The following is a 12,944-nucleotide window of genomic DNA, read 5'->3' on the forward strand; positions in this document are numbered from 1 at the left end:
AGTCTTCTCTTGATTCTTGAATCTTGAGTCTTGAATCTTGATCTTGATTCTTAAAACTTGATTGAATCTTGAAACTTGATTATTCTTGAATCTTGATTCTTTGAAACTTGATTCTTGAAGCTTTTTTACTCCTGATTCTTTGGGACTTGCTTAACTCTTGATTCTTTGGCATCATCAAAATAATCTTGGAAGACATTGCTTCCACAAAATGTTTTGTACATAAATATTAAGTATTTTGTAATTTAGGTAAAATATATAAATAATTTAGATTAAAAACTCCGTAGGTAATCCTTTCCAAGACCTTAATAATTTGTTTCAGTTGCTTTTTTAGGATCAATGATTGTCCTCACAAACCAACATGAGACTTTTTAGCGTACTTTGTCCTCATTCACACGTTTTCTGGTAAACTTTCTAAAAGGTCACCTATCCCACAACTACTCCAAGTCAAACACGCTTAACTATAAAGTTCATAAGTGATAGGTTACTTAAAAGTAGATGCATCTTATTGGTATAGTTAGTACCAATTAATTCATTTAAGTCATCCTCAACTATGCATCACATACCTACACAACCCCTGGATTCCTCTCATTCCAATGTGATTCTTCCAGGGCGTTACAAGAGAAACTATGTATGTCTTAAGTCAGTGGACTGTCACTGATTAAGGTCTAAGATGTTGTTCTAGGACTTGAGTGAAGTTCTGAGTTGTTGACACCTTGAGTTAAGGTGTTGTGGTATTGTGTGCCAGTTTAATTGGAGTTGTGATAGTGATATCTCACACTAGTTTGAGTGAGGACTAGATGTAGCCCTATGATTTGGGATGAACCAATATAAATCTATTGTGTTATCTTCTTCCTCCTTCACACTCATATTTATTTTCTTATCAGTTACTAAACAATGTTTTTATAAGTTAAGCAAAAGAACTATTTGAGAAAATCTTGCAAGGAAGATTTCAAAGAAAGACTTGCGTCTTTAACCAAAAGATTTGAAGTTTCATTATGAACTAACTTTTTTTCCAAAAATGAATGAAGTTTCCTTCTAACCTTAGAAAGTCTCTTTATTTTGAACAATCTCTTTCTGAGTAAAGAAACATTTTCAAAAGTAATAAAAAATTATTTAAGACAATTCAACCCCCCTTCTTATGTCATTTTATTTACTTCATGTGTTTGTGACTGTACTTGTGTTTGTGACTAAACTTATGGTTGAGGAGTTAGTGGTTTTCTATACCCAACAAGAACCCATGATTAGATCTCTCATCATCAGAGACAACCCAATTATGATACTCCCGAGCTACCATCATGGCCAGCCAAATTGGCACACCCACAGTGGCGAGGGTCGCGAGAACCGGTGGCGAAGGCAGCAAAGCAAAACCCTCATCCTATTGTTGCTTTTTCCCTATACCACTGACATAGGTTCTAGAACCTTCTGTGCATCGAATTTGAGTCAATTGTCTTTAACTTCCTTGTTGCTCACAGTCCTTCTCCATCATAGTGCTCTAGCGCATCGTCCTCAACTTCTAAAATTAGATTAAATCCTAGTTGAGAAAATTGAAGCACACCCATCACAATAAGTTCAAATATGAAATTAGATTGAATCCTAATTAAGAAAATTAGGGTTTTTGTTTTCCACCATTGTTTCTCGTGTTCGCTCAAGACGTCTTTCAAGTCTTGACCGTAGGAGATTTAATCCTTTCTCGAACACTCACTCCTTTCTCGATTGTGTGTTGTCTAGTGAAGAACTGGGAAGAGGAAGTAGAAAGGAGAATAAGAGGAGGAAGATGAAGGAAAAAAACATACATTTTGCAACAATCTTTAGCTACCAATTTTTTAAAATAACTAACAGTGTTAGGTCAAAACAAACAAAAAGATTGGTTTTACAATTAATTTCAGAGGGAAGGAATTCACTTCATGCTTATGCTTCGATCATACAGAAGATTCAAGACTTTAAGCTCCTCGATTGGGACCTTCACTTTAATTATACCTTTTGCAAAGGAAACATGTGTGCAGATGAACTTGCTAAAAGAGATTCCTCCTTGCAATGTAATCTCCAATTGTTTGATGACTGCCCCCCTCCCCCCTTCATAGCTCAGCTGGTTTTGGCTAATAGTATATGGGTGCAATACATCGAACATTAGCTCTTCTTTCCTCTTTTATTTTTTTATTTTCTCATGTATAAAAAACACACACAAAAAGACCATTTTGGTCATTTTTTAAAACACTGGACCAAAATGAACTTTCTAAAAGATAAAGGATTAAATTAAATAAAAAAAATTAATATAAGAAACTAAATAAGATCATTTGTCCAATATAAAAAATTAAAAATTAAAAGTCAACATGTTAAGAAATGATATTTCAAATATTTCAAAAAATACTAAAAGTCAATAAAAAAAATTTATTTACCGAATCAACGTAAAACAAATTTTTCAACTAATAAAAAAATTAAAAATTAACCATAATAACTTGTCCGACGTAGCCTTAGCCATTTTTAAATAAAGCATTAAATAACGTTGGTATCTGCCAACTGCCCCTCGACTAAAACAAAAGCCAGAAAATAGACACGGCAGAGAATGCTCTATTTCAGTGTCCGAAACTCCTACCCTTTTTTTCATTTCCTTTCCATTTCATCACTTATAAACCTTTCTTTGGATCATTGCACCCTTTTTGCCCCTCTCTCATAAATAAATTTCTTTCTTGTTTTCCAACTATGGATGTTAAAATGAAGGGAATAACAGCATTGCACACGCTTTTGCAATTTCTTCTGTTTTCTGCCATTTTCCCACTCTCTTTCTCAGCTCAACCCCGCAACGCCAAGAAGCTATCTTCTGATAATCATCATCGCCTTTCCTCCTCAGCTGTTTTCAAAGTTCAGGGAAATGTTTACCCTCTTGGGTATGTTGTGATTCTATAATGAATTGTTTTGTTCAAACTTCATCATCAAGTAGTAATAGTATCATCTTGCTTATTGTTCATTTTTTTTCTCTCAGTTCTTGTTTTGTGCAATTGAATGTTTCTTTTTTGGGATAACTTTGTTCTGGTAATTATATTAGTCTTCTGAGTTGAGCTATAGCAAGTTTTTGAAACATTCTTCATCTGTCTCCTATACTTCGTAAAATGGAATTTTGTTTTTTGATCAGTTCTTATAGATTTGGTTCCTGATCTAGTTTTGAGATTGTTCATATCGCTTATTATCAAGTATATCTGCAGTTTCATTGAGTTTTACCTTCCATTAATATCTAATTTATTTAGAGAAAGAATAAAAGTTAGGTTTGACTGAGGCTCGTAACTTTTTTCTTCTCGTTTGTTTTTTTTTTTTATTTGGGGGGATTGGACCCCATCCCACCAAAAGTTACTTTTTGCTGATGTTTTGGAAGAAAAGGAAATATGGTAGTTGAATTTCTATAGTGAATTGGTTTTTATTAAGTTTAGATTATACTGGTTCCATGAAAAATATCTGTATTCCTCTTTATGCAGGCATTACACAGTGTCTCTCAACATTGGCTATCCCCCCAAGCTTTATGACCTTGACATTGACTCGGGTAGTGACCTCACTTGGGTTCAGTGTGATGCACCATGTAAAGGTTGCACCAAGGTATGCTTAAACTTATATTAGGCCTTTTTCTGAAGTATGAACCATAAATCATTTTATCCTGTTATTTACCTGGTGTCAATCTTTGCAGCCTCGCGATCAACTTTATAAACCCAATCACAACCTTGTGCAATGTGTGGACCAGTTGTGTTCTGAAGTGCAATTATCAATGGAATATACTTGTGCTTCCCCAGATGACCAATGTGACTATGAGGTTGAGTATGCAGATCATGGATCATCTCTTGGTGTGCTAGTCCGGGACTACATTCCTTTTCAATTCACCAATGGCTCTGTGGTGCGCCCTAGGGTAGCCTTTGGGTGAGTGTTTTGTTTCCCATTTTTATCCTCATGAGTGACATTGGTGGTATCAACTACCAAGGCCTGTTTTGGATAAACATACCCATCAGTATTAATAGGAGAAGCAAATAAGAAGGTAAACTGGTAAAACAAATTAAATTTTTCCCATAAGCTAAAACAAACTTATGCACTTAACTTTAATATAAGCTCTCTCATCTAACACTGCATAAGTTGATTTTAGCTTGAGAGAAGCTCAATTCATTTTATCTTCTTATTTTCTTCTTTTACAAGTGTTTATGGTGAAGTTTATTCAAATTGGACTTAATTATATAATTTGTATTGAAGTTGTGATGTCAAAAGAAAAAAAAAAGATGGTGAAATTATGCTTCAGTAAATAGGGCAACAGGACAGAATTGATCTACTCATAGGAAAAAGGTTACCATGGCTTCAACTTGGAGCTAAAGTTTTCCGTTCACCTTTGAGAATAATTGAGTTTCTTTGTCTGATGCATGGCTAGGTGTGGATATGATCAAAAGTATTCTGGTTCTAACTCCCCACCTGCTACATCAGGAGTTCTTGGCCTTGGAAATGGAAGAGCAAGCATCTTATCTCAGCTTCATTCTTTGGGTCTGATCCACAATGTGGTTGGCCACTGCTTAAGTGCACGAGGAGGAGGGTTTTTATTCTTTGGAGATGATTTTATTCCCTCTTCAGGAATTGTTTGGACATCCATGTTGCCGAGTTCTTCAGAGTAAGTTTTAAAATTGATGTCATTTGTTCCTTCTGAGATGTTTTTGTTTCACACATGCATCATCTGTTGCCACTCATGAAAACTTGCCAACAATCATTGCTTCAGAAAACACTACAGCTCAGGACCAGCAGAACTGGTTTTCAATGGAAAGGCTACTGTTGTTAAGGGTCTTGAACTTATCTTCGATAGTGGGAGCTCTTACACATACTTCAACTCACAAGCCTATCAAGCTGTTGTTGATTTAGTAAGATGGAAACTAGAGAGAGCCTCAATTTTCATCATCAATTTCATTGTCTTATATGGCCTAAGATATTTAATCAGCCATCTTAAGTTAATAATTCCTTGATCCATAATTCAGGTAACTCAAGATTTAAAGGGAAAACAGTTGAAAAGAGCTACTGATGATCCATCACTTCCAATTTGTTGGAAGGGTGCAAAGTCTTTCAAATCGTTAAGTGATGTCAAGAAATACTTCAAGCCCCTAGCATTGAGCTTCACAAAAACCAAGATTTTGCAGATGCACCTACCACCAGAAGCTTATCTTATTATCACTGTGAGTACCTTTTATGACTGAACAACTCTGCCTCTAGTTAAGGAAACAAATGAAATTGTCTAACGTGCTGACCTTTTCCAGAAACATGGCAATGTCTGCTTGGGGATTCTAGATGGCACTGAAGTAGGACTAGAAAATCTGAACATAATAGGAGGTAAGGCATGCCAAATGTCAACAGAGTATAAAAAATTCCATGCTTGTTTCTCTTTTCTTATTTGATTATTTTGATGGTAATACACCTTTTATTGCTCTCAGACATCTCTTTACAAGATAAAATGGTGATTTATGACAACGAGAAACAGCAGATTGGATGGGTTTCTTCAAATTGTGATAGGCTTCCCAAGTAACAAATTTCTCTTATCATTTCTTATATAATTGGGAACGTCAATAAGTCTTACAAGTAAATATTTCCATGTTCATCAACAGTGTGGATCGTGATTTGGAAGGTGATTTTCCACACCCGTATGCAACGAATTTGGGTATCTTTGGGGACCGTTGTCCTGCATCTTATGAAGAAACAGACTGAATGAATTGTTGGGAAGGAGGATGCTTGGATGTACATTAGATAGCATCTACAATTCCATACAGTACAAACATATATATACACAGATCTTTTGTCACCTTACAATATTTTATGCTTCATAAGCTACATTTTGTGAATTTGTAAATTTCCAAACGATACATGCTACAGTTACTGATCCCTGCTAGAGAAAAATTCATGAAGTTGAGGAGCCTCGATTCCCATCAGTAGAAAGTTGTTATTCACCTAAACTAGCTGATAGGCTTTCACTGCTTTCCTGCACCAGCACAAGGATGATTGAGAGATGATTGTCAGTATTTTGTTAAGTTACAAAGTATAATGTACCTGCAATAATTGTACATATTAAATTAAAACACCTTGAATTAGGAACATAATTCCATGACTCTGTATTTCAGGAATTGATACCAACTTCGGAAACCCTGTTTACAACACTCGCAGCAGCCAACAGCATGATGCTACAAGTTTTGATTTGCATACTGCAAGTTGTATAATAACATTAATCAGTCATGACAGTTTGTTCGCAAGAGATTATAATATTAGGCAGAAGATAACAGACACGTAAGTATGCTGCTCAAAGTTGAATAAGAAAAAAGGATAGCATGTTGCTCGTTTTACTTCCTCCAGAAGTACCACTTCCTTTTTCATTAACTGGTAAATAAAAATCTACAATTTGGAATTTAACTTCTGATAGGACTTGTCTTGGCATATACAGCCTCTTATCACATTGAAAATTAATATTGACATTCATCTAGATTTGCAAATTCAGTAACCAGTGTTAAGAAAATGTCCTGGCATACAGGAGTTAAATGGAACTTAACCCTTGTACAAGAAACGTGATTTCTGATATAAAGTTAGAAAGCCAATTTTAAAACATATCTAGCATCAAGCAGGTAATAACTCATCAGAAACAGCATCTAAGACGGAGTTAATGTTTACATTTCCAGGATATAAATGAACATAAAAAATGACCCCTTTCATTAGTACTTGACAATGGAGAATTATTGTTGAAAGGCAGGCAAGTGAGAAATGTCACCTTTGCATGGCAAATCTTAGTTATAGCCTCAATATTAAGGTTTTGAAGTTCTTCAAGGGACATAACATCCAAACCAGCGATATCTTCACCCTATTACATAGTTAAAGGTGCTATCATTTGCAATTCTTTGTCTTCACGTTGAGAAATCAGAAAAACAAGTCTAGGCTTATGTGATGCAAGATAAATGACCACCTACGATAACCCTTCTGTGCCATTTATGATTTCTACTCTCCAAAATGCAAATCTATTGAGTGCAGATAGAAGATCGCAACCAGGGAGATCAGGTTCGAAAAACCAAGTAACTATCACCTGTCTATAACTATTCTCTATGGAATTTGATCTTTCTACACAGTGGAACGGTATTATGAATTTCCTTTTTCAAGTCTTCTCAGAAGTTGATCTTTCTACCTGTCTATAGCTATTAGATTTCAGATATTTAAACAATTATGTTTTGCACTTTTTAAATTCCTGCTTTCCCTAATTCAATGTCTAAATTACAAAATAAAAATAAAAATATGTAGAATCCTTAAGACAGTATTCAGCAAAAAAAAAAAAAGAAGAAGAATCCTTAAGCCAGTATTGACTTTGAGGTCAATTCTTTCAGACCCATATGTTGTGCTTGAAGTCTGATCTATCCTTGTTGAAAGGTTTATCCATGTTTTTTTTACTAGTTATATTTCTTTTAAAAAAAATACTATTTGTATTAATTATAGTCTTATAGAACTTGCTATTTAGTTAATCATATCATCAGAGTCCATCTCATTGATCTTCCATTTCCAGTCTACCTTATCACAATTTTCTCTTTCTTCACCATCCCTCTTCTAAAAAACAGTCACCTAAACTCATTTTCTCACCCTTGACCTTAGTTAAGTCATGAGGAACTTCAATCAATGCAGTTATGAGCATGATTCATGTTATCATGGAACATAGATGAAATATGAAATGTGATCATGAGAATGAGATACTTTTAATATAGAAATATGACTTTCTAGTTCTTTGCATCTTCTTTCTCTTTGATAATTAGCCCTCAGTTCTTCTAATGCAATCATATCCATGCTTCCTACAATTTCACCCTCTTGGTATTGTTTTCTATGAGAGTAACCATTAGATGTTGGATGTCCATTTTTAGCCTTGGTTTGTACATCATTAGGAACATAAACAGTTGACTTGTCCTCAACATTAATGCCAGATTTTTTCATCTTTGACACCAGCATCCGCATGTTTGTAAGCTCATATTCCAAATCTTGTTTTTGGTGTTTTATTTCATCAAGTGTACTTCTTAGGTCAGCCTCTATTTCAACTTTCACAGATAGAGCTGCTTCTAATGCAGCTTCCCTTTGGAGTCTAGCATTAAGGTCCTTCTGCAACTCCTCAATAAGAAACTTCATTCCCCAGCTTTTTTGATTTCCCATCTCGTTGAAAACTATTAATAATATTTTGCTTGCAATCATAAGATGCTGGACAAAAGTTTGATTTGCAGGAGGCTTCCTTTGCAGCTGCCAGATCACCACTTAGTTCTGCATTTTCATAAGTAAGTTTAGTCACTTCTTCAGCGTGGTTTCGGAGTTCAACTGCTGCAGCTGCTGCTAACTCTTTTGCATATGAAGCTTCCTCTGCAAGTTTCTGGCTTTGAATTTCAAGCCCACCTTTCTTTTCCACTAATCTCACATTTTCTTGCCTTAAATTCTCTATTTCAGCTGCCTGCACAATTGAATTTAACAGTAAAAAAGAAATCATTCCTACTGAAACACAAAGAAACAAAAATTCAGGAATCAATTCTCAAATTTATTTATTATGCCAATTATAGTTTAAGTTTCCTTCTGCTGAAGGTGCCAGAGGGAGAGAGATAACCTGCACAAGAATTTGAGAATTTGTAATTGAATCATTACTTCCTTGTTTGGGGTGCGATTGAGAAACTAATGCATTCAAGTTTTTGACTGATTGTGCTTCATCATTCTTTCCCAATATGTCTCTAGAACAGTTAGTCTCATTATCAGCAACATGCTGATGATTAGTTGAGGTTTTATCCAGCAACAAATTTATCTGTTTCGTTAGTGAAATAATTGTCTCTTGCATCTCAATGTTCTCTGAATTCTGTAGAATTTTAGCAAATGTCAGGAATTCCAACATGTTCCCTTAAAAGGTCATACAATTGTGTAATATACCTTCAACTGCAGTTGCTCTTGAAGTATCCTGTTATCTGCAGACTTGATCTTGAATGCTCAATCAATATGAGAGAACACCTTAGTATAATACTCAGATTTATGCTAGCTAAATGCAATTTAAACCATACTGAAACTATCAAGAGGACAAGACAAGACAACCAACCTCAAGTTCAAAAATTTTCTCATTGAGCTCAGTGGTAAGCTTGGATAGAGCCTACATTAGAGATTAAGTAATGTGTTAGTTGATGTTTACCCATAAAATATACCCCAATTTTTATTTATTTTAGATAAAACAAAGGAAGTTCGTCAATACATAGCAAATTTGCAATATAAGCTATCATTAAGAACCATTCGAAAAGAAGAGTCATCCCAAATTACTGAAAGTCTGAAAATTCTACTAAAACCTTGGGTCCAATAGGTTTTATTTTTCACCCAAAAGAAAAAGTGGGGAAGAATCTCTCAACAAGGGAGAAGACAAAATCAAATGATAGGTTAGGTTCTCATTTGTCAAGTATAGAACCCTGTAAATACCCAAATCAAACAGCAGAAGTAGTACCCATTGGGTTAATGATAGTCCAGTAACACCCTCTCTGTTGGAAAGTCCCCATTGCCCACCTCAATTACCAGGGTGCAATCTGTTAGAATATATGAAAATATCTTAGATTATGCTCAAGGATTAATTTCCCTATTTCCTCTTTATTTCTTAGAATTGGTCACATTCCCTTATCATGATTTGTTTCCCCAATTAGCTTAGCTAGGATTGTGATTAATATAAATAAGGGTTAGGGTCACAATAGTGGCATTTATTGGCATTATTATATCATCGCTATGCTGACGGTGTCCAAAATCCTGAGTACAGTTAGAGGGGCATTTTAAGGAGGTAATTTTGGTCATCTATTTCCTAAAGCCACAAACTCATTCACTCCTTTTTTCTCCATCTCTTTGATTAGACGTGGTATCCTTTTTTACTATTATAAATTTGTATGTTTGCTTAAGAGCCTTACCTATAACTTTTTATTGTTAATTATGAACAACATGCCAAGATTTCTTTAGTATTTTTATAAAAAAATTGAGCATTTAGATGTATTTAATATGAATTATATAAACTGTATAAAAATTTCCAAAATAGTGGCCATTCTGCTATGCGCTAGACCGCTGTAGCATTTTTGGGGTCAGTTGTTATGTACCGCTATCCAAGATAAAATAAGGATTTAGAGTGCCACTCTTCTTTCTCCCTTTATCCCTAAAACCCATAATCTCAACATGATGTCAATATTTGTTGGGCAACTTTATTTAATTCCAAATTGGTTTTTAAGATGGAATATGATATAACATGGCATAAAGGCCATTTTTATTGTTTCTGTGGTTTGTGAGGAAATCTCCACCACTTCCACTGTGTATTGCCCAGTTCAATAGGCATCCACGGAGCAGGGGAGTGTTGGAAAGTCGAATCTGAACTCCCCAATATTTCTTCCTGTTCAACTTTAAACTGATGTTTAAGATTATGTACTGTTAAGCCGCAATATAACAATTTATTCAAAAAAAAATACTGAAATAATAAATAAACAAGTCTGAAGTGAAGTGTTAAAAAGGAAAAACAAGTTCAAAGACTTGACTCCAGAGCAAGAGATGTGGTAAAAAAAGGGGACAAGTCAGTACAAAGAGGAGATTGAGGGCCAAAAAACCTAATAATGGATGTGAGAAAGCAAGGATGAAATGAGAATGTGGTGGAAAGAAAAAATCCATGAAGAAGCTTAAATAAGATAAATGATCTGGTCAATTTTTTTTGGTGTTTCTTTATTGCCGTTCTTGAATTATATATACCTGTTCCCCATGGGTTGTAGCACACTGCATTAGAGATAATTCTGTTTTTGTCCATCATGATGCATGATAATATGAAATATATACTCTGGAATTTTAACAATTACACCTATAATGATATTTGGTGGTATTAAACTTCTTATCACAATGAAAATTTATATAGCATGAAAGAACAGCAAGAAGTTACAAGTTTAGAGATAGAATTCTTTCAATTCTCTTTGACCAAATATAGCCGTATTTATTAGAGGTGGCTCAAAGTAGATTTTAGTTTCAGTTACCTGAGACATTTCGCAGTTACGTGGTGCAGGTCCTATTGATCCAATCATCCGTTGCTCTAGGATACGGATTTGATTCTTCTTTTGGCTAATTTCACCCTTCAACTTATGCATGTCCTCCTGTCATTATCACCAAAATAACCCGCCCAGTTTTATTATGAAATATTAAAATTGTTCTCCGTTTGTCAATTATAAATGAAAAGCTCACTTGTAGTTGGATCTTCAGGCTTGTTAGCTGCCTGTTCAGACAGTCTCTCCGGCCAACATTTTAACTTGTTCACGCAGAAGATCCATTTGATCTGTAACAGTAGTTCCAGTCTGCAAGATAGTCATTCCGCACAGTTATGGTTCACATCCATAAGATTCCCCGGTTACAAGATACATGTATCATGTGTCTTTCCAGCAATATGGATCACTAGTATTTGAGATCTCACCGGAGGAAGTTGACGACCTCCAACAGTTACACTCAACAAGTCACCAGCTTGAGTTCTTCCTGGAAAAGAATTGAGAGCTGAAGCATTATCCTTTCTGCTGACTGAATTCCGGCGTGAATCTTTCATGTCGTAAACCATAACTCTGTTTGGAGTTAATTTTGAAGCAGATGCAGGTGACCCATTTGGAGTTAATTTTCACATAAATTTTAGATAGTGCAATACCAATCGTCAAATCCTAATCCACACAAAACTCAGCTTTCCAGAAAGTCCCCAATCTTTAGTGGCCTTTTATTTATGCATTGGGGTTTTTGTATTATTATTATTATATGCATTAATATTAACTTCTGTACTTATCAATTAGTTAGTCAATTATTTTAACATAATATAGAATATAGTTCAAATAGAAAAGGAAACCAACTTACTCTCAGCTTCAACCAACCGAGCATTCCACGCCTTTTGCTTCTTCTATAATCCTTCCCCAATTCATCTAAATTGGTAATGTCATCCTTTTCTTCCGGTGAAAGAACTGAAGCGTGGCTCCCTGCGTCATCATTAATCCAGGTCTCACGTTTTCTATCTGGTAAATATGCTAGCTGCATTCAGAGAAAGACAAGCATTTGTCATTATCACATAGTATTTACAATTTTACTAGCCATTCCAAGAAACAGCACATTAATTAAAAGTCAGGACATTAAAAGATCAAATTCCAAAGCATATAACTGGCTGCTGCACAAACTAGAGTACCCTTGTGAAAAACACACCTCATCTTCACCAAAAGAATGCCTTCGCCTATGGCTGGGCCTTTCAGGAATGCTTGATGACATTACATTCTTTGTAGAAACTAAGATTAATTTGGTTAGTCGCTGAATTCTTCCCATCAATGCTGCTTTAGCTTGTTCTTCCTCTTGCAATCTCGACTTCAATTTGGATTGGCCAGCTTCAAGCTATTAATGAAAAAATGCTTATTATGGGGAAGTGAAGAAACACCATACCAAATAAAGATACCAGTTTTGATGTGCAGTGAGAAAAGTAAATATCATTGGGTTAAGATTCAAGACAACATTTTATTCTGGCATATTATAAAGTCTCCCACCAAGTACAGTGATACTTATTAGATGATCCAAGATATATGCATCAGCACAAACCTGAAGCTTCAAATTAGCCAGATCTTCTTGTGAAGATGTGGCCATATTGGGATTCTCAACCATGCCATGCTTCAACTGCTGCAGCTCTTGCTTTAACTCAGAAATTTCCTTCTGATACTTCTTGATCAGAGACTTCTCATCCATAATCTAGCACAAGGGAATCAGCTAAAAGTTAATAGCTTGAAATCACTGTGTCAAGTGGTTATCATTAACACTATTTCACATATAATAACCTTATTTTGAGAAGCTTTAATTTCAACATGCTTACTCCGGTGTGCAAATTTTAATGTGTTGCGTGTCTCTTCACTACTGCTAGAAGCAGGAGTAACTGTGCATATGAGCTTCAA

At 35.1% G+C, this 12,944-nt stretch overlaps 1 protein-coding gene and 1 pseudogene across 1 annotated transcript; one reads left to right on the forward strand and one right to left on the reverse strand.

The window, feature by feature from the left end:
* The first annotated feature begins 2,511 nt into the window (after nt 1–2,511).
* On the forward strand, nt 2,512–6,095 carry LOC100790299 (aspartic proteinase Asp1). The gene is made up of 9 exons (XM_006596147.4): nt 2,512–2,885; nt 3,468–3,585; nt 3,674–3,900; nt 4,397–4,630; nt 4,736–4,874; nt 4,989–5,183; nt 5,265–5,337; nt 5,439–5,526; nt 5,610–6,095. Exons 1-9 carry the CDS (start codon nt 2,701–2,703, stop codon nt 5,707–5,709), a joined length of 1,359 nt encoding a protein of 452 aa, XP_006596210.1. The 5' UTR covers nt 2,512–2,700; the 3' UTR covers nt 5,710–6,095.
* Nucleotides 6,096–6,816: 721 nt separating this feature from the next.
* The window catches only part of LOC100790818 (kinesin-like protein KIN-7C, mitochondrial), a 37,022-nt pseudogene continuing 30,894 nt past the window's right edge, over nt 6,817–12,944 (reverse strand).

This window comes from Glycine max, chromosome 14 (genome assembly GCF_000004515.6).
Source record: "Glycine max cultivar Williams 82 chromosome 14, Glycine_max_v4.0, whole genome shotgun sequence".
NCBI lineage: Eukaryota > Viridiplantae > Streptophyta > Magnoliopsida > Fabales > Fabaceae > Glycine > Glycine max.

Excerpts from the sequence above, each read along its gene's own strand:
- LOC100790299 (XM_006596147.4), top strand. The coding sequence starts at position 2,701 with ATGGATGTTAAAATGAAGGGAATAACAGCATTGCACACGCTTTTGCAA. Across the intron at positions 2,886-3,467 it reads GGAAATGTTTACCCTCTTGG|GCATTACACAGTGTCTCTCA; the intron begins GTATGTTGTGAT and ends CTCTTTATGCAG. Across the intron at positions 5,527-5,609 it reads AATTGTGATAGGCTTCCCAA|TGTGGATCGTGATTTGGAAG; the intron begins GTAACAAATTTC and ends GTTCATCAACAG.